Genomic DNA, 24,003 nt, shown 5'->3' with positions numbered 1-24,003 from the left:
TCGGATTGCCAAATAAATGAAGAATTGAATTTTTAAAGGGAAATGGATGTTGTTATACAAGATACACGTGTAGTGGATGAAATGATAACTGTCAAAATAATTATTTATAGTTAATAATTTTGGCATTTGAAGAGGTCTAACAACCAGTCTTTTTATATACCAGGCCTTTCCCCTGCAGTGTGCAAACATCCCCTCTATGCAGGTTACAGATGGTTAACAGGTTGGTGTCCCCCTCTGCACAGATACCTTATAAATCTCTCTGGAGTAAGTTTTGGCACGGACACTTATCCTTGACCAGACTCTGACGTAATTCTGCAACTGGAGCAGACAGCTTTGCTGCAGGATTATGCCTCACAAAGTGCAGCGTCGCCTACAGAGTCGCCGTTTATATTTGGGCCTATTAACGTTAATTGGTGCTACTAACCAGAAAAATATCCTGTACTAACTCTAATTAGTTCTTTTTAAAAAAAAAAAAAAAAAACTCGAATTACATTTGGCTTCAGTTATTTTTAGTGCATTTTTTTTTTACGTTTTCTATATGCACAGGGTTAATTAACATATGCAAATGCACATACAGTGAGGTAGAAGGGAAGAAGACCTCTCATGAAAGTGAGTGCAGTAATTTTTGTAGTTATTTAATATGAAACGGGTCAATACAAATACGAAACTGTTCAAATATGTGACCCTGGACCACAAATCCAGTCATAAGTCACACGGGTATATTTGTAGCAATAGCTACAAAATGATTGATTATTCTTTTTTTGCCCAAAATCATTAGGATATTAAGTAAAGATCATGTTCCATGAAGATATTCTGTAAATGTCCTACCGTAAATAAATCAAAAATGTATTTTTGTGAGTGGAAATGCATTGCTAAGGACAACTATAAAGGTGATTTTCTCAATATTTTGATTTTTTGCACCCTCAGATTCCAGATCTTAGCCAAATATTGTCCTATCCTAACAAACCATACATCAATGGAAAGTTTTTTTATTAAGTTTTCAGGTGATGTATAAATACCAATTTAAAAAAATTGACCCTTATGACTGATTTTGTGGATCAGGGTCACATATGCAACCACATAGACTTTATGTTCACATTTATGTAAATTAATAAAGAAATTAGCTGAATGAAAACAGCCACAAACATAAAACATAAAGCTTTATTTCAGACTTATTTTCAGGCCATGTTTATATATATAGAGTTAAATTAGTATTTTGTCACTTTTATTAGTTCTTGTTTTTTTTTAAGAATATAGCTTTATTCATTTTTATTTATTTATTTTTTACAGTAAACCAAATGATAAACATTTTATTTCAAGTAACTTTAGGAGGTCAATAAAGTTTATTTTTATTATTAACTCTTTTATCTGTCCAACATGTTACAGGTCTTTGTCGGTTTCCCTGTGGAGTTTCACTTGAGGAAATTCCATTGACTTGAGTCAATTCCATTGAAATTTCACATCATGTCACATGGCTCTTCTGGCAGCTCATGCTGGTATGGAGTAGTGAAAGAGGAGCGGCCTTATTTACATACGACCCCAATGGCCCTCACCCGTGATTGGTCTTTGAGACTCTGACGCTTTCAAATGTTCAAATGCGTAAATCCGCTGACCAATCAGAGCCCGCCGCCCTTCACTCAGTGGGCGGGTCTAAGGACTTTTCTCGGCATGATCAGGCGCTTTACCGGCATTTCAGCGTTTCACCGCCGACAGGCGAAAGTGTTCCTGTATTATTTATTTATTTATTGTCGAAGACTTTTATTATTTTCAAGATGTTGTGCCTGTGCCTTTATGTGCCTGTCCATAATTCAGATCATGTCGAGGTGGAGTATTTTGAATCGAATGGATTACCGTCCGAGCTGAAGTCGCTCAAGTCTCTCAGCGTCCTTCTGCCGTCGCAGGAATTCTCCACATACCGAAAATGGAAGAAGGTAAAATGATTAAAAATATTTTTCTAATCGTTCTATATATGTTACTCAATTTAATGTGACGGTGAATATAATACAAAAGTTTACTTCCTTTTTTTTTTTTTTTTTTTAAAGAAACTACACATTTTTGACGCATGACGTTTCCGCTGCTCGTTCCTCTTTCCTGTGCGCGCGCTTCCGTCAAATTGACCATATTTGGAGTTTCCCCAAAGCGCCTAGTACTATCGACTAATTAAAGTGCATCAATAATGTGTTCTGTGTTATTATAGCCACATCAATACCACGGTACTATAACACAACAGTCTTGTAAAAGTAATAGTAGACTTGTAGATTTATTATACCTCACTGTCGTCGTCATTGAATTGAAGGGCAGAATGTATAGCGCTCCTACTGGTGCAGTTTCAACAACACAATCAGAATTGACAGATCCATAAGTGAATCGATTATGATTGTCTGAGAGCTGCTGCAATCAGCTGGATGAGTTTACAAACATGATTATAATCTCAAGAACAGATTTTCTAGAGAAAACAGTAAATACAATGACAGGAGAATCTGATCTGATTATGAGTTAAAGTCCCCTAATGGTCAGTAGTTCATGTTATTTAAACCTAGACACTTTTTCCTGGGTTTCATAGATCTTGTATTGTGTCAGAGCTCATTTGATCTGCTCAGTTTTCCATGTAATACGACACTAAAATTCTCTCTGTTCTAGTTTGCCAGCTGTTTGTATTCACACACTAACCTTGCACTGGATGCATTGGATATTTGCACACTAGATTTGGTTGCATTGAAAATTGTCATCTATTCCCCCACAGAAAATATTGAAAACTGACGTGAAAGAGCCTGATGGGCAGCTGGACTTTGAAGAGTTTGTTCACTACCTCCAAGACCACGAGAAAGACCTGAAGCTTGTCTTCAAAAGCCTGGATAGAAAGAATGCAGGTATTATACCTCAATGCAATACTTGATTTACAAACTCTCAACACGGTGATTTAAATTAACTGATATTAATCATTGTGTTCCAGGTCAAGTGAGCGCCAATGACATTGTGAGCTCCTTGAGAGATCTTGGAGTCCATATTTCCCTGCAGCAAGCGGAGAGAGTCCTTAATAGGTGAAATATTGTTTGGATAACAAATGGGAAATATTGCCATGATGTGTTTCTATTAGAGCTTTGACTAATTCATAAATTCATATGCATTATTATAGTATTTTTATTACATTACAGAGGAACCAAACCCTTTGTTTATCATTTTATCTCTTAATGATCTGAGTCAGAGCTATGTTGGAAGTTTTTAATCACCTTTTAAATTCATTGTAAATCACATAGCTTGTTTCCAGGCCCTAAACGATCTTCTTTAAATCTTTTTCCACATGTAGCATGGACAAAAATGGCACCATGACTATTGACTGGAATGAATGGAAAAAGTATCCCACACTGCAGCCTGCAGAGAACATTCCCGAAATCATCCTGTACTGGAAACACTCGACTGTAAGTTTTCTCCAAATCCTCAAATGCTTCAAAAACAACCTAAAAAGCTGCTTTATTCATGCGATTAACATGGGAAGCTGATTAACATGTCTGCAGGGAAATCATTTAGATTCCTTAAAAGGTGTATAAATTAGTTTTAGGGTGTAGTCCTTAATATGATATATAGTTGGTGACAGTCTTAACGTGACTGTGCCTAAAATATCGACGGGAACACGGTGATCTAGGACGCGCTCCAGTTTAATAGGTGTAATGTTGCAGCTACTAAATCTTAACTAGTCTGTGTGCTGACTTCTACAGTTTGTGCATAAATCCAGCCATTACAATGTGCAAATCAGATGTCCGAGTCCCCAAATTAAACCGGGACTAACTGTTCCCTCCAGTCTGTTGACTGTTGCACAAGTTTGAGATTTGGTCTAGTCGTTTGATTGTTAAAGGATTTGTTCACTTCATAATTTGAATTTCTCCCATGTCATCCAAGATGTTCATGTCTTTCTTTCTTGATTTGGAAAGAAATGAAGGTTTTTGAGGAAAACATTCCAGGATTTTTCTCCATATAGTGGACTTCACTGGGGTTCAACGGGTTGAAGGTCCAAATGTCAGTTTCAGTGCAGCTTCAAAGAGCTCTACATGATCCCAGACGAGGAATACGAGTCTTATCAAGAAAAACAATCTGTAAAAAAAAATGTAATTTATATACTTTTTAACCACGAATGCTCTCTGATGCGCCACGCATTACGTAATCATGTTGGAAAGGTCACGCGTGACGTAGATGAGCATTTATGGTTAAAAGTGCATACATTTTTATTTATTTTTTTAGAAAATGAGTGATTGTTTCTCTAGATTAGACTCTTATTCCTCGTCTGGGATCATGTAGAGCTCTTTGAAGCTGCACTGAAACTGACATTTGGACCTTCATCCTGTTGGTCCCCCTGGAGAAAAATCCTTTTTGACTGAAGAAAGAAAGACTTAAGCATCTTGGATGACATGGAGGTGAGTAAATCAATTCTGATTTGAATTTGAACTAATCCTCCAATATCAGTGACCTACTTTAGACTCTTATTTAACGCCAGTTTAAACTGTCCTGCAGCCTTTGTCCTCGCAAGTTCAGTGCACTTTGAGACGGACTCTGAAATCTGATGCAATGTGCGCAAGTTTGCGAGGGTTTGTAAAGTCCATAATGGATTTTTTTGGATCAAATGACACCTTGGTGCCCCCAAAAATGTTTGACTGCGTCACTGGTCGGGTCAAAACACTCTGACGCACACACCAAGGGCATTGCACTTCAGTGCAAAATACTAGTCGTCATTTAGTGGTTATAATACTAGTGCTTAATTATGTCCTGTGTTCAGTGTCAGTTGCTTTTTAACAGTGTCAGTGATCCGTTTCCTTGCAGATCTTTGACGTGGGAGAGAACCTGATGGTACCAGATGAGTTCACGTCTGAGGAGCACATGACAGGGATGTGGTGGAGACATCTGGTTGCTGGTGGAGGAGCTGGAGCCGTGTCACGAACCTTCACTGCGCCGCTCGACCGACTCAAAGTCCTCATGCAGGTACGATGATGATGCACACACCTTCACATTACCTGCAAAAAGCAAAATCTAAGAGTTCAAGAGAACTAGATTAACGTTGTGTAATGCATGTACACTTTTAAATCTAGACAAGATGGATCACACTAGACTGAAGAACCACCGAAATGCCATTAATGTAGTTTTTATCAGGGCAAACCTATTTTGTAAGATTGACCCAGAAACTGGTTTCATAATCATATGGCCGTTCTGTTTAAGTCAGAACAATTGGTTTTGTTACCTAAGAATCATAAGCGTAGTTAATCAGTATCATAAATGTATGTTCCGGGTAACCGAGTAGTTATACGGATTATGCAAGCGACCGACCAGAATCAGAGCGGTCAAGCTCTATGTTGTGCTCTGATTGGTCAGATACGAGATAGTGTTTTGCAAGATCACCTTTGGTTTGACTTTGTCACGGCAGTGCGATAGTGAAGATCTGTGTCATGTTTACGTCAGCTGTTACTCAATCGGACTTTGATTGTTCAGTGGCTCGGTCTAAAACCTTTCACTGACATTTTTCGAAATATTCAACTTTGCTCCCCCTCATGTGAGGGATGTCTGAGTGATCTGACCACTGAAACCATGAAGTGTAATAACAGATGATATTACTGACACACTGTTCTAACCTTTCACCTTCTGTCTCAGGTACATGGTACTCATGGGAACAACATGTGTATTATGAGCGGTCTCGCCCAGATGATCAAGGAAGGAGGGATGCGTGCGTTATGGAGGGGCAACGGCATCAACGTCATCAAAATCGCACCCGAGTCGGCCCTCAAATTCATGGCTTATGAGCAGGTAATGGACGAGAGCTGATGCACTTCCTCTCAGGGATGTAAATATCCGACCTGAGAAACGTGAAAAAATTTCTGCATGTTTGAAAACCAACTTAAAACTAAAGTAATAACCTTAAAAATACATTTTCATTACTTAAGCTTAAAATGAAGTAAAGAAGAAGAAAAAAAAAAAAATATATATATATATATATATTTATTATATAAAATATATATTTTTAATTTTTTTATTTTACTTCTTTACTTATCTTTTTTTCTTTTTTATATATATAATATGCGATAAAGTGATAATAATTAACTTTAAAATTTAAATAAAATGTTAATATATTCAAATAAAAAACTTAAAAAAACTAATAAAAATGACAATATAAGCTGAAGTGATAAAATAAAATAATTAACTTAAAATTTAAATAAAATATTTAAATGTTCAAATAAAAAAATATAAGAAAACTAATAAAAATGACAAAAACAGATTTAATATGATTTTAACAAAAATTAAAGAATATAAAATATAAATATAAAATGTAATTTAAAATATTAAATAAAATAATCAATAATATCAAAATAAAAATATTAATAAAAAACATTATTTATAAAAAACATTAAAAAAAAAATTATATATCAAATATTTGTTTTGTTTGGTTTAATTTGAAGTGAAAACTAACTAAAACTAACTAAAAGTAACACAGAAATAATAATATTTTGGTCAAAATAAAAATAAAACGAAAATATAAAAATAAAATGTAATTTAAAAAAAAAAATAAATATATATATATAATTTATATATATATATTTATATATTTATATTTATATATATATATATTTATATATTTATACTTATATATTTATATATTTATACTTATATATTTATATATATATATTTATATATATATATTTATATATTTATATATATATATTTATATATATATATATATATATATATATATATATATATATATATATATATATATATATATATATATAATTATAAAACACAAAAACATCAGTAATACTAAAATAAGGCAATTCATTTGCCATAAATATTACTATTGTAATTTACTGTCCTGTAAAATAAAATCATTATATATATATATTTTTTTTTTATTATATGCTTGTTTTTTTACAGTATTATAGCAATAGTAATTTATTTATTTAATTTATAAAAAATATTAATAATTATTATATAGTCCTATTGAATAGTACTTTCTTTGCTTTTTTGTCCTTAGCTGATCACATGCCTACTTTGTTTGTATCATGCCACTCAAAAGCTGTTGCATTAAATTAATCACATTTATTCCTTGACAGATCAAACGGCTGATGGGAAGCAATCGGGAAACTCTAGGGATCACGGAACGTTTTGTAGCAGGTTCCCTGGCAGGAGTCATTGCTCAGAGCTCCATTTACCCCATGGAGGTGAGTCGTCGTAAAACCCGTCATATTTCAGCGTAGAGTCAAAAGAAAATGCATACATCTTGCTTAAAGTCAGCAGCGTTAAGATGTTTTACGCTCTACTCAAATTTAAAGGTTGTGCTTCATATGCAGCCTCTAATTACATCTGGATACAATTAAAAAAGGTAAACTTACATCTGTAATGCTCTTCTCTTCAGGTTCTCAAAACTCGTCTGGCGTTAAGAAAGACCGGCCAGTACAAGGGCATCTCAGACTGCGCCAAACAGATCCTGAAGACGGAGGGAATGGCTGCGTTTTACAAAGGCTACGTACCCAACATGCTGGGCATCATCCCGTACGCTGGCATCGACCTGGCAGTCTATGAGGTGAGCAGATCACAATATTCCTCATTTAAATAATTAATGCACAGAATAAAGGGGCGGGGCCTGGTTGAGTTAGTTAGTAGAGTGTTGAAACTGGTGGTTATGGTACAACAATGGAGAATATGGGGAAAATAATGAACATTTAAGCATTAAAACATGTTCTAGTAGTCTGGTGCTGTCGCTCATGAACAGAAAATGCTCATTTTAATTCCCTTAATTTGCTCTTTATAGACGTTAAAGAACAGCTGGCTTCAGCGCTACGGCACGGAAAATGCGGATCCGGGCGTCTTTGTGCTTCTGGCGTGTGGTACGGTTTCCAGCACGTGCGGTCAGCTTGCCAGCTACCCGCTGGCTCTGGTACGAACACGCATGCAGGCGCAAGGTGAGCTCCAGGCTTTATCATGCATCTTTATGCCTGCGTTTGAATGAATATTGTTCTCACGCCGTGTGTTTATTTCTGCAGCTACGGTCGAGGGCGCTTCCCAGGTCTCAATGTCGGGACTCTTCAAGCAGATCATGAAGACCGAGGGCCCCACGGGTCTCTATCGGGGCCTGACCCCAAACTTCCTGAAGGTCATCCCCGCGGTCAGCATCAGCTATGTGGTGTACGAACACATCAAGACGACGTTAGGAGTGCAGTCGAGATGAGGCTTGATGGAAAAGGACTAAATCTCAGGGATTTGAACCTTGAGGTGTGGACGATCTCATTCTGTGAATGTGAGGGTGGAGGATGACGCTGTTGATTACATCTCGTTATTTATTTAGTGTACTAAATCTGTAGAAAAGACGTTGGAAAGCTGAAATCGGGGACCAAATGTATTCATGTGACCACTGTGTGTGTGTGTGAGTGTGATGTATGTGTGTATGTATGCATACGTAAGTGCCACTGAGAATGAATCAAGTGCTGTTTATGATCCAGTTGGGCAATGCAATTGAATCGACACTACAAACACAGAACAGTTTGTCTGTGAAATGCATTATTTGATGCTGACTGAAGTTGCACTGCCCACTTTCTTACTAATGCTGCTTTTATATTGACTAAAGTAATAGATTTATACATCTTTAACCAGGTATTTATTTATGTTGTGGCATGAATGTGTTCGCTGCACAGTGTCTCCGTTAAAGCCAGTGTTTTTCAGCAGTTAAACTGTACTGTTGTGTAATTTAATCTTAATTCTGGTTATTTTAGTTCTACTTCTGTCTAATTTAAGCTGTTATTTTAAATCGGCACAGTTATGTTCTTCACTTTTGCCTTAATGTAAGAGAATGTCTGGTTAATTTGTAAGCAAATGCACTTTAATTGCTTTAGTCAATTGTGAATGTGACGCTGTAATGACTGTATCTTGCAACGTTGTCGAAGGGTGTGAATGTTTGTTAATGGGACCATATGTTCAAGTAATAAATGCACATGATACGCTTACTTGCAGTATTGGTTGGGTATTGAAGGTTTTGAGTTCACTCATTTCAACATATAAATGCACAGGTTTGAGACGGTTTGTGGAAACTTATCTGGAAACTGCTTTATGTTCTTGGGAATTGATTTGATTTGAGGTTTATTGTAACAGTATTTGTTTCAGTCAAAGTGGCTCTTATTTTAGTTTGTTTTAGATCATTTAAAAAAAATGTCCTTAAATGTAATTTATTTTTTCAATAAAAACGTGACATTCATATTATGTCTGTGGTATTTTTGTTGTTCAGTAATGTCTTTAACGTTTCACAATAACGTTTACTTCAGGTGAAAAAATACTAAAGTACTTGAATTTGAGTTAATTCTATAGTTGCTGTGATAACAAAACAAATATAGTAATATAAACAAATTACGCAATACAGTTTTCTACAATTAAGGGTATATTATACTACAGTTTAAAGTATACTACATTATTACATTTATCAGTTCACTATAGTTAATACTACAGTATGCAGTAGCATTCATTAACAAAGTTGTAAATACTATAATATATACAGTATACTACAATTTACTATAGTATTTTTTTCAAGAAATATTTGCATACAAAACCACTGAAACGACTCAAAATTATGTAGTATACATGCCAGGCCAGTATGAGGCGCTGTAAAAACGAATTATTAAAATCAAACGTTATTATTTAATGGACCAGCGTTAACATGAACAGATAACTAATGTTAACAAAGATGATTAAATACTTTAACAAGATAATATTAGTTAATACATTGTAGTGTTAGCAATGTTAGAGCTGCAGTCCGTAACTTTTGCCGCTCTACTTTCGTCGGTTTATGTCTATGAAGCGTCACGCGGGTACTGTGTTACTCCGCAGCGGTACGACCCGAACCAGTCTAAAATAGTCCGAATATAAACACTTATTAAACGTGTGCCGTAGTGATTCAGGGTAAGACAAAATCACGGTTTGGAAAATGGATTTATTGTTTACTCGCTCATTGTATAATTTTTGTAAATTTTGAACACTCAAAAAAAAGTTACAGACAGCAGCTTTGTACATAACTCGCTACTAATGTGTTACAATAATGTTTATTAATTATTTAAAAAAAATACTTAATTAAATTTAAATTGTTGCAAGTTTATATACTAAAATAATTAAGAATTGTCGATTTAAAACAGTTACTGTTCTGATAATTTACTCTGACCAATATTTCACTGTTAAAACAATTACAGTTAATAGCTTTTTATATGAATTTTATTACATATTTAAGCTAGGCAATAAAATTAAACACTCATATTAGCTCAATCATGGTTGATAAAGAATCTGCCATTGCTCTTCACATAACGTGTATAGCCAAAATCATAGTTTAACATCTGACCTACAAGATTACAGGTTCAGTCCTACCTGTTCTCTGAACTGTTAAAGAGATCATATCTCTGCTTTATCATGAAACTACTACTAAATTAGTGTCCATTTCATGCCTCTTCTTTGTCCTGATAAGTGTTTGAACACTGCCATCTGCAGTTCAAATCTGGTATAATTCTATAATTCTTCACGACATTGGCATTTTAAGTGATTTTAATGAACTAAAAACTCATTTATTTATTAATTAAATTTTTAAACCACGTATTTGTAGAATAATACACATTAAATAGAATTGGCGGAGAATCTTATTTTGAAATCTGGACGTCGGAAAATGACTTTTATTTTGGAATCTAATCAACCGCTCAAACGCGGAAGTGTCACAAAACCGGAGAAATAAAAACATACATGATGTCCAGCGATTAGATGTGTCTGAAATGGTTTACTTTATGTTGATGTCTTTTATTATAAGAGTACACACAGAATAGTACTTGTATATTTAATCTAGCCATGTTTTGGGTGTTTTCACGTGAGGCAGGATGTTTAAAAACATGTTTAAATCAGGCTGTTTAGTGCGAACTGCGCATGTCATTCTGACCTGGCTCACAACATTAGTGCTTTTTCTGCATAACACAGGTACATTTACATTTTTAATAAGTGTGATTTCATTGTGTGTGTGAAAGATAGTAAAAGAATACAATAGTATTGCCATTTACTATTTAAATACAAACCTGAGCCACTGCTTTGTGTGTATTTAAGTCTATATCTAGGCTATGTCCTATTAAATATCTAAAAATCATGTTCTCATGCAGATCTTCGGAAATGTCAGGAGCGAGGAGATCTACTGCATCCTGTGATGTTCAGCGCTTTAGTTCTGCTCTCAGTTCTGCTGTACTTCACTGTGTCTCTGATGGATCCTGGGTTTGTTCTGACTGACAGCGACACAAAGGTAATCAAGAAGATAAAGTCTGTTTAAGATCATATCTTGCTCACATAATAACTATGCAGATATTTGGACTCTTTCAGGGAACGTCAGTGGATGGTGATGAAGAACTGGAGGAGATGATTCCTCAAGAGCAAAGCTCCTTAAAGCAGCGGCGCTGCGGATACTGCTTTTTACTGGTACTGCCATAACATTGATGCACACTATAATCACTGTAACACTGAGTTTGCATACCAGGCTTTCTTGTTTCTCTTTTTACACAAACCAGCAACCAATGAGGGCCAGGCACTGTAGGACATGTAAGCGCTGTGTGAGGCGTTTTGACCATCACTGCCCCTGGATCGACAACTGTGTTGGTGAGAGGAATCACCGATGGTTCCTGCTGTATCTGTGTGTGCAGTTTGCTGCTGTATCTTGGGGTCTACAGACTGCATGGTGAGCAGAACATGCATTCGCTGTATCTTTAACTGCCAGAGCATTTATTCATTTAGTATATTTTTAAATATAGTACATGTAAAGATGTTTTAACACAAAGTTACCACGGCATATTGTAAACATTTATTTCCAAAGTTGACCCACTTTGTGAATTAAACAATGTAATAAGGTCAGTTTGAAATGTTTTGCATTGCATAATGCACAGTTTCACATATTTAAAGAATAGGTTTTATTATGCATTATTAGCAAAAAAAAATCCAGGAAAACGTTTAATATAATAATAATAAAAATACATTTTGAAATAAAAAAGATTCACAAAGCTAAATAACATTTTACGCAAGTAAATAAATAATGCAATTTTTATAGATGTATGCATTATTAGAAAACAGTGTAAAATTGTAAAAAGTAAAAATAAGATTAAACTAACTAAACACATTTTATTAAAATAAATGAAATTGATTCAAGTAAATAAATCAAATTTGACTTAACTAGATAAATGTGATTAAAATACATTTTAAAAATGATTCATATACATTATTAGAAAAATTTACAGAACGGTTAAATAATAAAAATAGATTAACTAAATACATTTGATTAAAATAAAAAAATATTCAAGTAAATAAATCACATTTTATGTGAATAAATATAAGTATATTTAAAATAACTTAAAAATAATGCAACAAATCCAAATTTATTTAAATTAATAATAAATGAAATATGTAAAAAAAAAATCAAGTAAAAATAAACAATAAAACTCAGATTAAATGCACTAAATACATTTGATTAAAATAAAAATACGATTCAAGTAAATGAATCAAATTTTAAGTGAATAAATCGATGAATAAATCAATAATAAATGTGATTAAAATAACTTAAAATTATTGAAATAATTAAATCCAAATTGATTTAAATAAATAAAATATGTAAAAAATATAGTAAAAATAAGGAATAAATAATAAAACTAAAATAAAATTTAAGATTTAAATACATGAATTATTAAAATACATTAAAATAAAAAATTGTATTAAAATAAATTTTGATCTAAATCTAAATAAATAAATATAATACATATAACAGTGCAGTACTATAGTGAGTAGAAAAAAAATACATAATGATGCAATATAATTGGAAAAACAAAATATTTTCCAAATACATTTTTGCACATATTTAAAATATTAATTTTTCGCAATATTAAAATATATTTCATGTATACATTTAAATTTCACTTCGCATGAGGATGATCATATTTGGCAGTTTGTGGCATTTAAAAGATTGAATTATGCATTATATACTGTACAGCAAACAGCAAAGCGTGCACTAGTTTATTGATCAATTCATTAAGCTGATTAACACTTTCCCCTCATTACACACTGTACTCTATTGATCAGATTAAGATGTTTTATCAGTTAACACCAAGATGCTGTGAAATACTAATAATTCACAGTGCAGAATGAAGAGTTATAAAGCATCAGTGCAACTGTGGATTAACCTCAAGCGTGTGTCTCAGGTCTGGCGTGGTGTTTGCACCCACCTGGCAGCAGTGGTTCTCTCAGAACGGATTCCTGCTCGGGGCGATCGGCGTGACGGGGGTGTTTTCAGTGGTGGTGTTCATCCTGCTCTGCATTCACCTGTACCTGGCCTCCGCTAACACCACCACCTGGGAGTTCATGTCCCGCCACCGGATCCTGTACCTCAAACACTGTGATTCGGAGGAGAACCCGTTCGACAGAGGAGTGATCTGCAACCTGTGGGACTTCTTCTGCGTCTGTAGGACCGTAGCGTGGGAGAGGATCTACATCAGACGCACTCACACGACTGTATGACTGATGTTTATGAGGGAAATGTGTTTAATTGAGCTCAACATTGATTGTGTTTTACTAAAACTAATGTGATGTGTGTATGGTGATATACTTGATGTTGTAAACCTGCAGGGAACATGTACAGTGTCTACTTGATCGATTAACTAGCCTTTTGATCATTATGTGCCTCAGTTACTGGTTGTTCTTTCACATTACCAACATGCTAAAACAAAATGTGCTAAAACATGTTAGCAACGTGTTAAAACATGCTAACAATGTGTTAAAACATGCTAACAACATGCTAATTCATGTTAGCAGCGTGTTAAAACTTGTTAACGACATGCTAAATCATGCTAGCAACATGTTAAAACATTAGCAATGTGTTAAAACATGTTAACATGTTAATTCATGTTTGCAATGTGTTAAATCGTGCTAGCAATATGCTAATTCATGTTAGCAAAATGCTAAAACACTAACAAAGTGCTCAAACATGCTAAGTCATGCTAGCAATGTTAAATCATGTAAACAATGTTATAAATCATGTTACAACGTTCTCTTTCATGCTTGCACCATTTTAACAACAGGTTAAAACATTAGCAGCGTGTTAAAACATGCAAACAACATGCTAATTCATGTTAACAATGTGTTAAAACATGCTAATTCATGTTAACTGTGTTAAAACGTCATGCTTGCAACATGTTAATAACATGTTAAAACATTAGCAATGTGTTAAAACATGTTAGCAACATGTTAAATCATGTTACCAGCATGCTAATTCATGTTAGCAATGTGTTAAAACATGATAACACCAATGCTAAATCATGTTAGCAATGTGATAAAAAGGATGCTAGCAACATACTCCATGTTTGCAACATATAAAAACATTAATGTGTTAAAATATGCTAGCAGTGTTAAAACATGCTAGCAACATGCTAATTTATGTTAACAGTGTGTTAAAACGACACACTCATCCTCGCGACATGTTAAAACATTAGCAATGTGTTCAAACATGTTAGCAAAATTTTAAAACATTTTAACAACATGTTTATTCATGTTAGCAAAATGTTAAAACATGTTAGCAATTCAGTAAGATATGCTAACTCATGCTAGCAACACGTCAAAATGTTTGTGACGTGCTAATTCATGTACTAAGCAGTGTACTATAACATGTTAACAAAATGCAAAATAATGCTAAGACATGCTAACAACATGATAAAACTTGTTAGGAAGCTTTTAAAACTTTCTAGTTTTCCTTGTTTTTAAGATAAAGTCAGTTTTCTAAACTATTTTCTACTCATTAGTTGCATAATGTGCATCTGTGACATGGTTCTGATCACGTAATGAGGGACTGTTTGTATCGTTCTCAAGAGTTTTAATTGGTTTGTGACGTTACTTTTATATGTGAATAAATAAACTTTTGCACACAATGTTTATTGACTCACAAATTAATGATTTTCTAAGCTAGAACAAATACTTCACTGAACGAAGTGAGTGATTACTAAAACACTTTCAGCCATGTCTGTCTTGAAATGAACTACAAACTTGGATTTGTGAGACTTAACGATGATTTAAAATTAAGTATTAAAGGGTACATTTTAAAACACATTAAAATGAGCTAGAAATCCAGACATTTATTTTAATTCCCCTCATTATTAAGTAGAAATTGTGAGTAAAAATATTTTTTAAATTCTTTTAGCTATAAAACTTTGAATATTGTAGACAATGGGGGGCCTTGGGGTCAAAGGTTAAGAACCCATTTTGTGGCTTGTAGCCCATTTCTTAATTTCACAGCTGGTGGAAACAATCGGGATAGGACTCGGGAAGAAATCATGTTCATGGATGTGATTATTAACGTTACTGTAGTGTGAAGCAGAGCAGGAGTGAGTGTTGTGGAGCTGAACGAGGAGCTGGAGCGATTGATCAACACACGCCTCACGAGCAGCGGGACTTTTATTCTGACACAGTCGCCGGCGCCGCTTCTGCTTTTCCGGTCATGAGTATGAGGAAACGCAGCTCTGTTTATCATAATAGATACATTTGAGTGTGTTGAAAATGATATTATAACGTTACTCTGAGCGTTCGCTCGGCGGCTGCTGTGAGACACTGTTACACACTGCAGTAAGATAGATCCCTTTTACAATATCATATTAAATGCTGGATTGTGCTTGTGTTGATAAATCGCATGCAATTCATTTAAAACATATTGTATGATGGAGATAAAGTGATGAGAATATTTTTGGTGTGCCAAAAAACCCAAAATAAGCTTTATGAATCAGCTTATCAAATCATGATTCGGATCGCGTGTCAAACCACCGACACGCTGATTCATAACGCTCTGAAGCTTCCTGAAGCAGTGTTTTGTTAATCAGCCATCACTATATAAGTCGTTATTTTGGTTTTTTTGGCGCACCAAAAATATTCTCATCGCTTTATAATATTAAGATTGAACCACTGTACTCACATGAAATGATTTAAATGTTTTTAGTACATTAATGGATCTTGAGAGAGGAAATGTCATTGCAGGCCTCACTGAGCCATCAGATTTCATCAAAAATATCTTAATTTGTGTTCCGAAGATTAGTGTGGAACGACATGAGCGGGAGCAATCAATGACAGAATTTTCATTTTTGGGCGAACTAACCCTTTAAAATTAGAATTTTCTCTCAATAGTTGCAAACATTTGGGATACTGAAGTGAACAAAATATATAACACCGTCCTAGTGGTTTTTGGATATTTTACTGCAAAAATCTTACATATTGCACCTTTAAACACACTCCTGTGTTGTCTAGCACCATTTTAACTACATTCAAATGACCTGTTATGAGAGCTTCGTTAAAATCCCGCCCTTTTTGTGGCGGTTCCACGCACCGCCCCGCCTCCCATGCCACCGCCCAATCAGAGGCCAGCTCCGGAGACCAACGTCGAGCTCGGCGGGTTGTTCTGGAAGGGGCGGAGTTGATTTTTCGAGCTCGTGTGGGGCGCGTTCTGTCCGAAAGAGAGCGCGTGAGAATCTGCGTTGCTGTAAGTTTGTGTGTGGAGCAGCGCGGGCTCACTCATTTCTGTTCTTGTCCTATCACAGTCTACAGAAACAGACTTCAAGGAGGACGATCTTCTACCTCAACGAGTTTAAAATTCGCTTGATTCTCACTGAAAACTCCTCTCTTCGTGATCAGTGAAATCATGTCTGCTTCAGCGGCTAAAGTCAGTAAAAAGGAACTGAACTCCAACCACGACGGCGGGGACGAGACCTCGGGTAAGCGAGAACGATCGGCGGCCATTTTCACTTTCTCTTCTCTCGCCAGAGAGCTTTTATTCGCTATTTTCGCTAGTTAATTAGCAGCAGCTCGCGTATGACTCGTTGATGTAGACAGTGGCGGTGTGCAGTGCTTGTGATTGGCCGTGGGTCTGGTTGGATGTTCTCGGAGGGACGGCAGCAGCCGGCGGCGGAGGCCATGTTTGATTTCTGGCCGTAAGCGCGCCACAAAGCCCCATTTGAGCACAAACAAAAAAACATTGTTTTAAAAAGGGGGAAAAAAATTAAAAGCGCGAGAGTTTGTTTTACAATGCTCCCAAATGTATTTTTCGAAGAAACGCATGCGGTTAAAGAGCGTGAAACATGCGAAGCGGAAGCGTCCGCGCGCTGCTTTATTGTTGTTGTGCTTTAGCTTTAGCTTAGCCGAGCCACGTCTCCGCCATGATGTACCACAAACTAATGGTTGTTTATGCACTTTAAAGGGTGAATGATAATGGAAATTAAGGCTGAAGCGACTTTAGACGCTCAGGTGATATTGGACTCGCGACGGAAGCAGGTGCAGCGCGAGCGATTCGGTGCACATTTAAACCACGCGGCATCTGCGCGGCTCCCTCTGAGTTCAATGCATCGGATTGTATTCGCGTCACAGAAAATGTATTGTTAATAATACGGTTGTTTTTAGGAAATTATGCATTGATGTGTTTTGTAAGCGTTGAAACGCGTGCGAATTTGGTAGTCTTGCAGTAGTTTATTACGGTTTAAACACGAGGAACGTATGTAATGTGCTGCTTTGCGTTTAATTGTATTTTTTTTTTATTCCTTTCTATTTGTTTAGAAAAAGAACAACAAGAAGCCATCGAGCACATTGATGAAGTACAGAATGAAATTGACAGGTATGATTGAACGCATTAATTATACCGCGGTATAGATTCAGTATCGCGGTATAAATTGAAGACTTGAGATCTACAATTTTCTTCTAAAATGAGTCTTTTTATCAAGCTCATATGTTTAGGTTCAGTAGTTTCACTTTAATAGGTCCTTTTCATTGCCTTTAAAGTCAAATAACTAAACGTAAACATACAAGCTTGATAAAAATGTGCATTTTTATAAGAATTTCAATGGCTTTTGCATCTGAAGTCTTCAATTCATTACCGCGGTAATGCTTGTGAATGGATATAATTTTAATTTCTGATCTCGTCCAGACTGAATGAGCAGGCGAGTGAGGAAATTCTCAAAGTTGAACAGAAATACAACAAACTCCGCCAGCCGTTTTTCCAGAAGAGGTCGGAACTCATCGCTAAAATCCCCAACTTTTGGGTCACAACATTTGTCAACCACCCACAAGGTAAGATCCTGTGCAAACTCTTGTACTTGCTTTACACTGTGTTCAATGAGTAATATTGTTTGGTTTTGTAGTCTCAGCTCTTCTTGGGGAGGAGGACGAGGAGGCGCTTCACTATCTGACCAGAGTAGAGGTCACAGAGTTTGAAGACATCAAATCCGGCTACAGAATAGATTTTGTAAGTGGTTGAAAAAGTGATTTTTGTAGCTTAAGAGCTTTTGTTTTCATAACTCACCATCTCTTCTGTTGCGTTTTAGTATTTCGATGAAAACATGTATTTCGAGAACAAAGTCCTCTCCAAAGAAATTCACCTGAACGAAAGTGGAGACCCAACCTCAAAGTCGACAGAGATCAAATGGAAACCCGGAAAAGTATGGATGATGTTTGTTTGTTAAAGAGTTCTTAACTCTTGTGCTTTTAATTCTGAAACCTTTTAATTCTTTTGCAGGATCTCACAAGTCGGGCCAGTCAGACACAGAGTAAAGCGGGCAAGAAGAGGCAACATGAAGAACCTGAGAGTTTCTTCACCTGGTTTACCGATCACGCCGATTCAGGGGCGGACGAGTTGGGCGAAGTCATTAAAGACGACATCTGGCCAAATCCCCTACAGTACTATTTGGTGAGATTTGCAGCCACATGCAAATAAAAAGTTGAGATTGAAATCATGCGCATTATTTTGTCTTCTAAAGTTTCCATTTCAGTTGGTTAAAGGATTAGTTCACTTTCAAATTAAAGTTCCCTGATAATTTACTCACCCCCATGTCATCCAAGATGTTCCTGACTTTCTTTCTTCAGTCGAAAAGAAATTAAGGTTTTTGATGAAAACATTCCAGGATTATTCTCCATATAGTGGACTTCAATGGAGCCCAAACGGATGAAGGTCAAAATTAGAGTTAAGCTTCAAAGAGATCTACATGATCCCAGATGAGAAATAAGGGTTTTATCTAGAGAAAACATCACTCATTTTCTAAAGTTTTTTTTTTTTTTATACATTTTAACCATAAATGCTCATCTTGAACTAATTGTTATATACTTGCACTAGAATATTGTATATGACAATTTAGTTCAAACTTTGACCTAAGGAGGGCAGTAACACACTTAGCAGTGTCTACACTGCTAGAATACTAATAAAAAAGATAGCTTGTTCAAGATGAGCATTTATGGTTAAAATGTATAAAATTGTAACTTTTTTTTAGAAAATGAGCGATGGTTTCTTTAGATAAGACTCTTACTCCTCGTCTGGGATCATGTTTAATGCTTTGAAGCTGCAATGAAACTAATTTTGACCTTCAACCGTTTGAAGTCCAGTAAAGTCCATTAAATTATCAGGACATTTCAATTTGAAAGTGAACTAATCCTTTAAATGATGTGGCTGGACGATTCTTCCTTTTTATGGAGCTAAATGGAAATTATGAGTAATTCATTTGCAATTCAAATCTAAACTCATCTCTTCAACTCTATGCAGGTCCCAGACATGGAGGATGAGGAAGGAGAGGGTGAGGATGAGGAGGAAGATGAGGAAGGTCTGGATGATATTGATGAAGAGGGAGAAGATGACGGAGAGGAAGAGGAGGATGATGATGGAGAGGTACTTTTTTTTTTTAATATATATATATATATATATATATATATATATATATAATAATTTATATAGATATTCTTCTTTTTAAAGAATATATATTTTTGCTCATTTGCAAGAGTGACAGAAATATGTTCCCATGTTATATATTTGTGACATCAGTTTGTTGGCCATTTTCTAATGAATGTTTAAAAGTTTTCGATTTAAATGTTTAAAACCATCTTTAAGAAACTGCAATCTCTCGCTATATATATAAAATAAAATATATAAAAAAGTGCCTCTACTAATTAAATTGTCTTTTATTTCAGGATGATGATGGTGAGGATGACTGAAGATGAATTGGAGGAAAATTATCCACATTTCCCAGTCCTGTTTCCAAATTGCTTCTTTGGCTTTTTTGTTATTTTTGGGGAGCGAGATGCTTCTTTTTCCTCTTCAGATTGTTTTTGGTTTTGAGCTCCATCTTTCCTCTATCCTGAACTTGCCATGTTGAAGTCCCCCCCGAACAGACTCACAATAAACTGACTGCAAAATCTTGCCGACATGGCATCTACCATCTCAATTTCCAAATGCATTTCGAGGTAAAAAGCAAAACACTGTAGTTATTGGCTGCACGCCGTCTGGAGTAGACTTGCGAATAGTGTTTTCTGTTTGTTTTTTATAAATATATATATGTACAAATATGTATAATTTTCTTCCTGTTAAAGTTTTGTGTGGTTAATTGAACAGAAGCCATGGTGCGCAGTGATCTGCTAGCTCTAGCGTTCTCCACAGTTTTGTTACTTTATTTCTTGGTGTTAAAACCCTTCATGGTTGGACATCAGTAGTCTCTCTTGTAACCATGTCTGTTCAGGAGGGCTGAGGAAAGAGAGGGTATGTGGACCCCATCATTGAGTCTTTGATTTTTATCTCGTCTTGTTTTACAGACATTCACCAGATTTGAAATGGATTACATTTTTGATAAAATAAAATATTCCCAAAAAAAAAAAAAATGAAATCATGCTTGTAACTTTTCCCCTACTGCCTCAACAAACTTTGTGTAGTGGTTGTATTACCGTAAGACACACTTTAAACTGTTCAGTTGGTTTTGTTCAATAAAACACTGTTTTGGGATTCATCCAGTTGCAAAGAAAATGCAATAAAGGTTGTTTTCTGTTTTAATTTCATGTCGGTCAAGGCAAAAACAAGGCATTCTAGTCATATAAAATAATTCCCATAAAAATATCTTTATTAAAATGTGGCCTGGCTAATCGTCAACTTCTAAAAGATTTGGGTGTCATCAGTAGTGTGGATGCAAAGTGTTCCTGCAGAAGTCTGTCAACTATGAGCGCCACAAATGTCTGGTCCGAACCTTCGAACTCTTCTCGGTTCACCGTCCTGGGCCAATCACTGGGCTGAAACGCCCAACCTTGATCGAAGAGAAGAAACCGTGTTATATCAATTGCAGAGTTTAATTCTTGTTTTAAAGTTAATTTAAGTAGTGACATTTTTTTCCAAGTAGAATATAATGCATGTAGTCTCAATTAAGATCATAAAACAATTTTATTTTTGAATGATTTAATAGCTTTTAAAGGGTTAGTTCACCCAAAAATGAAAATCCTGTCATTACTCACCCTCATGTTGTTCCACACCCGTAAGACACAAATTAAGATATTTTTGATGAAATCCGATGGCTCAGTGAGGCCTCCATTGCCAGCAAGACAATTAACACTTTCAATGTCCAGAAAGCTACTAAAGATGTATTTAAAACAGGTCATGTGACTAACCTTAATGTTATGAAGTAACGAGAATACTTTTTGTGCGCCAAAAAAAAAAAAAAAAAGACTTTATTCAACAATATCTAGTGATGGACGATTTCAGAACACTGCTTCGGAGCTTTACGGATCAAATCAATGACTCGGATCTCCTATCAAACGGCTAAACTGCTGAAATCATGTGACTTTAGCGCTCTGAATCACTGATTCGATTCATAAAGCTCTCGGGCAGCGTTTTGAAATCAGCCCATTACTATATTATTGAAAAGTTATTTTGTTTTTTTTGGTGCACCAAAAATATTCTCGTGGCTTTATAATATTAATATTGATCCACTGTACTCACATGAACTGATTTAAAAATGTTTTTAGTACATTAATGGATCTTGAGAGAGGAAATGTCATTGCTGGCTATGAAGGCCTCACAGAGCCATCGGATTTCATCAAAAATATCTTAAGTGTTCTGAAGATGAAAGAAGGTCTTACGGGTGTGGAACGGCATGAGGGTGAGTCATTAATGACAGAATTTTCATTTTTGGGTGAACTAACCCTTTAAGACCATAAAATAATTTTTATTTTTGAATTATTTAATTATTTGATAGCTTTTAATTAAACTCGCAAACCCCAGTCTGGGAAACCCTGATGTAACATTTAATGCATTTCATATTGTTAATAAAGAATAAACAATGTGACAAAAAAGTTAGGTCAAAAAGAAGTATGATTATTTTACCTTAAAAGTGTAATGTAATGGATTATGTTACTTGCTGCAAGTTGTGTCATGTAATTTAGATTCAGTAATGGACTACAATTAGCAATTAATCTCCCCAAAGCTAAAATGATACACCCATCAGGCATAACATTATGAGCACCTTCCTAATAATGTGTTGGTTCCCCCTTTTTCTGCCAAAACAGCCCTGACCCGTCGAGGCATGGACTCCTCTAGTCTAGACCCCTAAAGGTGTGCTGTGGGATCTGACACCAAGATGTTAGCAGCAGATCCTGTAAGATGCGAGGACTTGTTTGTTCAGCACATCCCACAGATGCTCGATTGGATTGAGATCTGGAGAATTTGAAGTCTCAAACTCGTTGTTGTGCTCCTCAAACCATTCCTGAACACGTTTTGCTTTGTGTCAGGAGCATTATCCTGCTGAAAGAGGCCACAGACACCAGGGAATACCGTTTCCATGAAAGGGTGTACATGGTCTCAACAATGCTTAGATAGGTGGTGCGTGTCAAAGTAACATCCACATGAAAGAAAACGTGATTCATCAGACCAGGCCACCTTCTTCCATTGCTCCGTGGTCCAGTTCTGATGCTCACTGTTGGCTCTTTCGGCGGTGGACAGGGGTCAGCATGGGCACCCTGACTGGTCTGCAGCTCCATACACAACAAACTGATGCACTGTGTATTCTGACACCTTTCTATCAGAACCAGCATTAACTTCTTGAGCAATTTGAGCTCATCTGTTGGACCCAGTTCAACACTGTTGGAGCACTTTTGATAGATACTGACCACTGCAGACCGGGAACACCCCACAAGAGCTGCAGTTTTGGAGATGCTCTGACCCAGTCATCTAGCCATCACAATTTGGTTCTTGTCAAACTCTCAAATCCTTAAGCTTGACCATTTTTCCTGCTTCTAACACAAACTTTGAGGACAAAATGTTCACTTGCTGCCTAATATATCAGGTGCCGTGATGAAGAGAGAATCAGTGTTACTCAGTCAGAGCTCATAATGTTATGTCTGATCAGTGTAAACACTCATATATATTATATATATATTATATATTATATATATATATTATATATATATATATATATATATATTATATATATATATTATATATATATTATATATATTATATATATATATATATATATATATATATATATATATATATATATATATATATATATATATATATATATATATATATATATATATATATATATATATATATATATAAACAAACACGCACCTAGGTGTGTTTTGCACCGCGGGCAGGTGGCGACGGTCCACGCGTGACCCGGATACCAGGTGAAGTGACTGTCCGCCGGCCAGTGCTTCAGCACATCTGCTCTCTTAAAAGTCACGACTTCAAACTGGAAGCCTTGAGGATTCTCGAACAGCTGAACGGCGACGCGCTTCCCTCCGATCACCGTGTCGTTCCGGTGCGACAGTGCCAGGCGGCTGGGCACGAACCTCAGGTCCGTGTCTTCCGCCACCTCGTGCCCGCAGGAGCGGCAGAGCAGCAGCCCCGAACACCCCAGCCCGAACCGAACCCGCTCACACAACAGCGCCACAACACACAGCACGGCGGGAAACTTGATCAGAACCATCCTGAGAGAACGGAACACTTTCCCGCCAATGACGTGTAACGGAAATAACAAGATTTAAAACACGTGGAGTAAAATAAAAGAGTTTTTTAAAAAGCGAATCAGTTTCCAACTGCCTACCGCTGAAATAAACACGCAAAATCACTGCGTGAATGATGACAGCGCCCCCTAAAGGCGGGATGAATTAATTAATTACATGCATATGCAAATTATTTGGGGACCTGATCAT

General features: G+C 35.9%; 4 protein-coding genes across 4 annotated transcripts; 3 read left to right on the top strand and 1 right to left on the bottom strand.

Annotated features, from left to right (window-relative positions):
- Window positions 1-1,675: 1,675 nt before the first annotated feature.
- slc25a25a (solute carrier family 25 member 25a) lies at window positions 1,676-9,233 on the top strand. The gene is made up of 10 exons (XM_067394312.1): window positions 1,676-1,931; window positions 2,744-2,870; window positions 2,954-3,041; window positions 3,308-3,419; window positions 4,813-4,971; window positions 5,635-5,787; window positions 7,089-7,196; window positions 7,391-7,558; window positions 7,787-7,937; window positions 8,019-9,233. Exons 1-10 carry the CDS (start codon window positions 1,773-1,775, stop codon window positions 8,201-8,203), a joined length of 1,410 nt encoding a protein of 469 aa, XP_067250413.1. The 5' UTR covers window positions 1,676-1,772; the 3' UTR covers window positions 8,204-9,233.
- A 1,486-nt stretch (window positions 9,234-10,719) lies between these two features.
- Window positions 10,720-14,929, top strand: zdhhc12a (zinc finger DHHC-type palmitoyltransferase 12a). Its single transcript, XM_067394313.1, has 5 exons — window positions 10,720-10,971; window positions 11,148-11,284; window positions 11,362-11,457; window positions 11,547-11,713; window positions 13,221-14,929. Exons 1-5 carry the CDS (start codon window positions 10,875-10,877, stop codon window positions 13,534-13,536), a joined length of 813 nt encoding a protein of 270 aa, XP_067250414.1. The 5' UTR covers window positions 10,720-10,874; the 3' UTR covers window positions 13,537-14,929.
- Window positions 14,930-16,478: 1,549 nt separating this feature from the next.
- Window positions 16,479-20,821, top strand: seta (SET nuclear proto-oncogene a). Its single transcript, XM_067394310.1, has 8 exons — window positions 16,479-16,766; window positions 17,602-17,659; window positions 17,969-18,111; window positions 18,183-18,286; window positions 18,366-18,479; window positions 18,557-18,727; window positions 19,574-19,696; window positions 19,996-20,821. The coding sequence occupies exons 1-8, from the start codon at window positions 16,694-16,696 to the stop codon at window positions 20,017-20,019; spliced, it is 810 nt and encodes a 269-aa protein (XP_067250411.1). The 5' UTR covers window positions 16,479-16,693; the 3' UTR covers window positions 20,020-20,821.
- Window positions 20,822-20,915: 94 nt separating this feature from the next.
- si:ch211-51h9.7 (uncharacterized protein LOC558400 homolog) lies at window positions 20,916-23,901 on the bottom strand. The gene is made up of 2 exons (XM_067394311.1): window positions 23,417-23,901; window positions 20,916-21,095 (listed from the first exon to the last, which is right to left on the bottom strand). The coding sequence occupies exons 1-2, from the start codon at window positions 23,775-23,777 to the stop codon at window positions 20,941-20,943; spliced, it is 516 nt and encodes a 171-aa protein (XP_067250412.1). The 5' UTR covers window positions 23,778-23,901; the 3' UTR covers window positions 20,916-20,940.
- Window positions 23,902-24,003: the final 102 nt, after the last annotated feature.

This window comes from Chanodichthys erythropterus, chromosome 9 (genome assembly GCF_024489055.1).
Source record: "Chanodichthys erythropterus isolate Z2021 chromosome 9, ASM2448905v1, whole genome shotgun sequence".
In the NCBI taxonomy this organism is placed as follows: Eukaryota; Metazoa; Chordata; class Actinopteri; order Cypriniformes; family Xenocyprididae; genus Chanodichthys; species Chanodichthys erythropterus.
Note: the sequence above shows the minus strand (reverse complement) of the source record. Positions and strands in the feature narration are given on the sequence as shown.

What these genes read in the sequence shown, in the direction of transcription:
- slc25a25a (XM_067394312.1), top strand. Translation starts at nt 1,773, where the DNA reads ATGTTGTGCCTGTGCCTTTATGTGCCTGTCCATAATTCAGATCATGTC. An exon ending in CATACCGAAAATGGAAGAAG is followed by an intron (nt 1,932 to 2,743) that starts GTAAAATGATTA and finishes ATTCCCCCACAG; the next exon opens with AAAATATTGAAAACTGACGT. An exon ending in AATTCATGGCTTATGAGCAG is followed by an intron (nt 5,788 to 7,088) that starts GTAATGGACGAG and finishes ATTCCTTGACAG; the next exon opens with ATCAAACGGCTGATGGGAAG.
- zdhhc12a (XM_067394313.1), top strand. Translation starts at nt 10,875, where the DNA reads ATGTTTAAAAACATGTTTAAATCAGGCTGTTTAGTGCGAACTGCGCAT. An exon ending in TGACTGACAGCGACACAAAG is followed by an intron (nt 11,285 to 11,361) that starts GTAATCAAGAAG and finishes GGACTCTTTCAG; the next exon opens with GGAACGTCAGTGGATGGTGA. An exon ending in GCGGATACTGCTTTTTACTG is followed by an intron (nt 11,458 to 11,546) that starts GTACTGCCATAA and finishes TACACAAACCAG; the next exon opens with CAACCAATGAGGGCCAGGCA.
- seta (XM_067394310.1), top strand. Translation starts at nt 16,694, where the DNA reads ATGTCTGCTTCAGCGGCTAAAGTCAGTAAAAAGGAACTGAACTCCAAC. An exon ending in CGGCGGGGACGAGACCTCGG is followed by an intron (nt 16,767 to 17,601) that starts GTAAGCGAGAAC and finishes CTATTTGTTTAG; the next exon opens with AAAAAGAACAACAAGAAGCC. An exon ending in ATCCCCTACAGTACTATTTG is followed by an intron (nt 18,728 to 19,573) that starts GTGAGATTTGCA and finishes AACTCTATGCAG; the next exon opens with GTCCCAGACATGGAGGATGA.
- si:ch211-51h9.7 (XM_067394311.1), bottom strand. Translation starts at nt 23,777, where the DNA reads ATGGTTCTGATCAAGTTTCCCGCCGTGCTGTGTGTTGTGGCGCTGTTG. An exon ending in GCGGTGCAAAACACACCTAG is followed by an intron (nt 21,096 to 23,416) that starts GTGCGTGTTTGT and finishes TCTTCGATCAAG; the next exon opens with GTTGGGCGTTTCAGCCCAGT.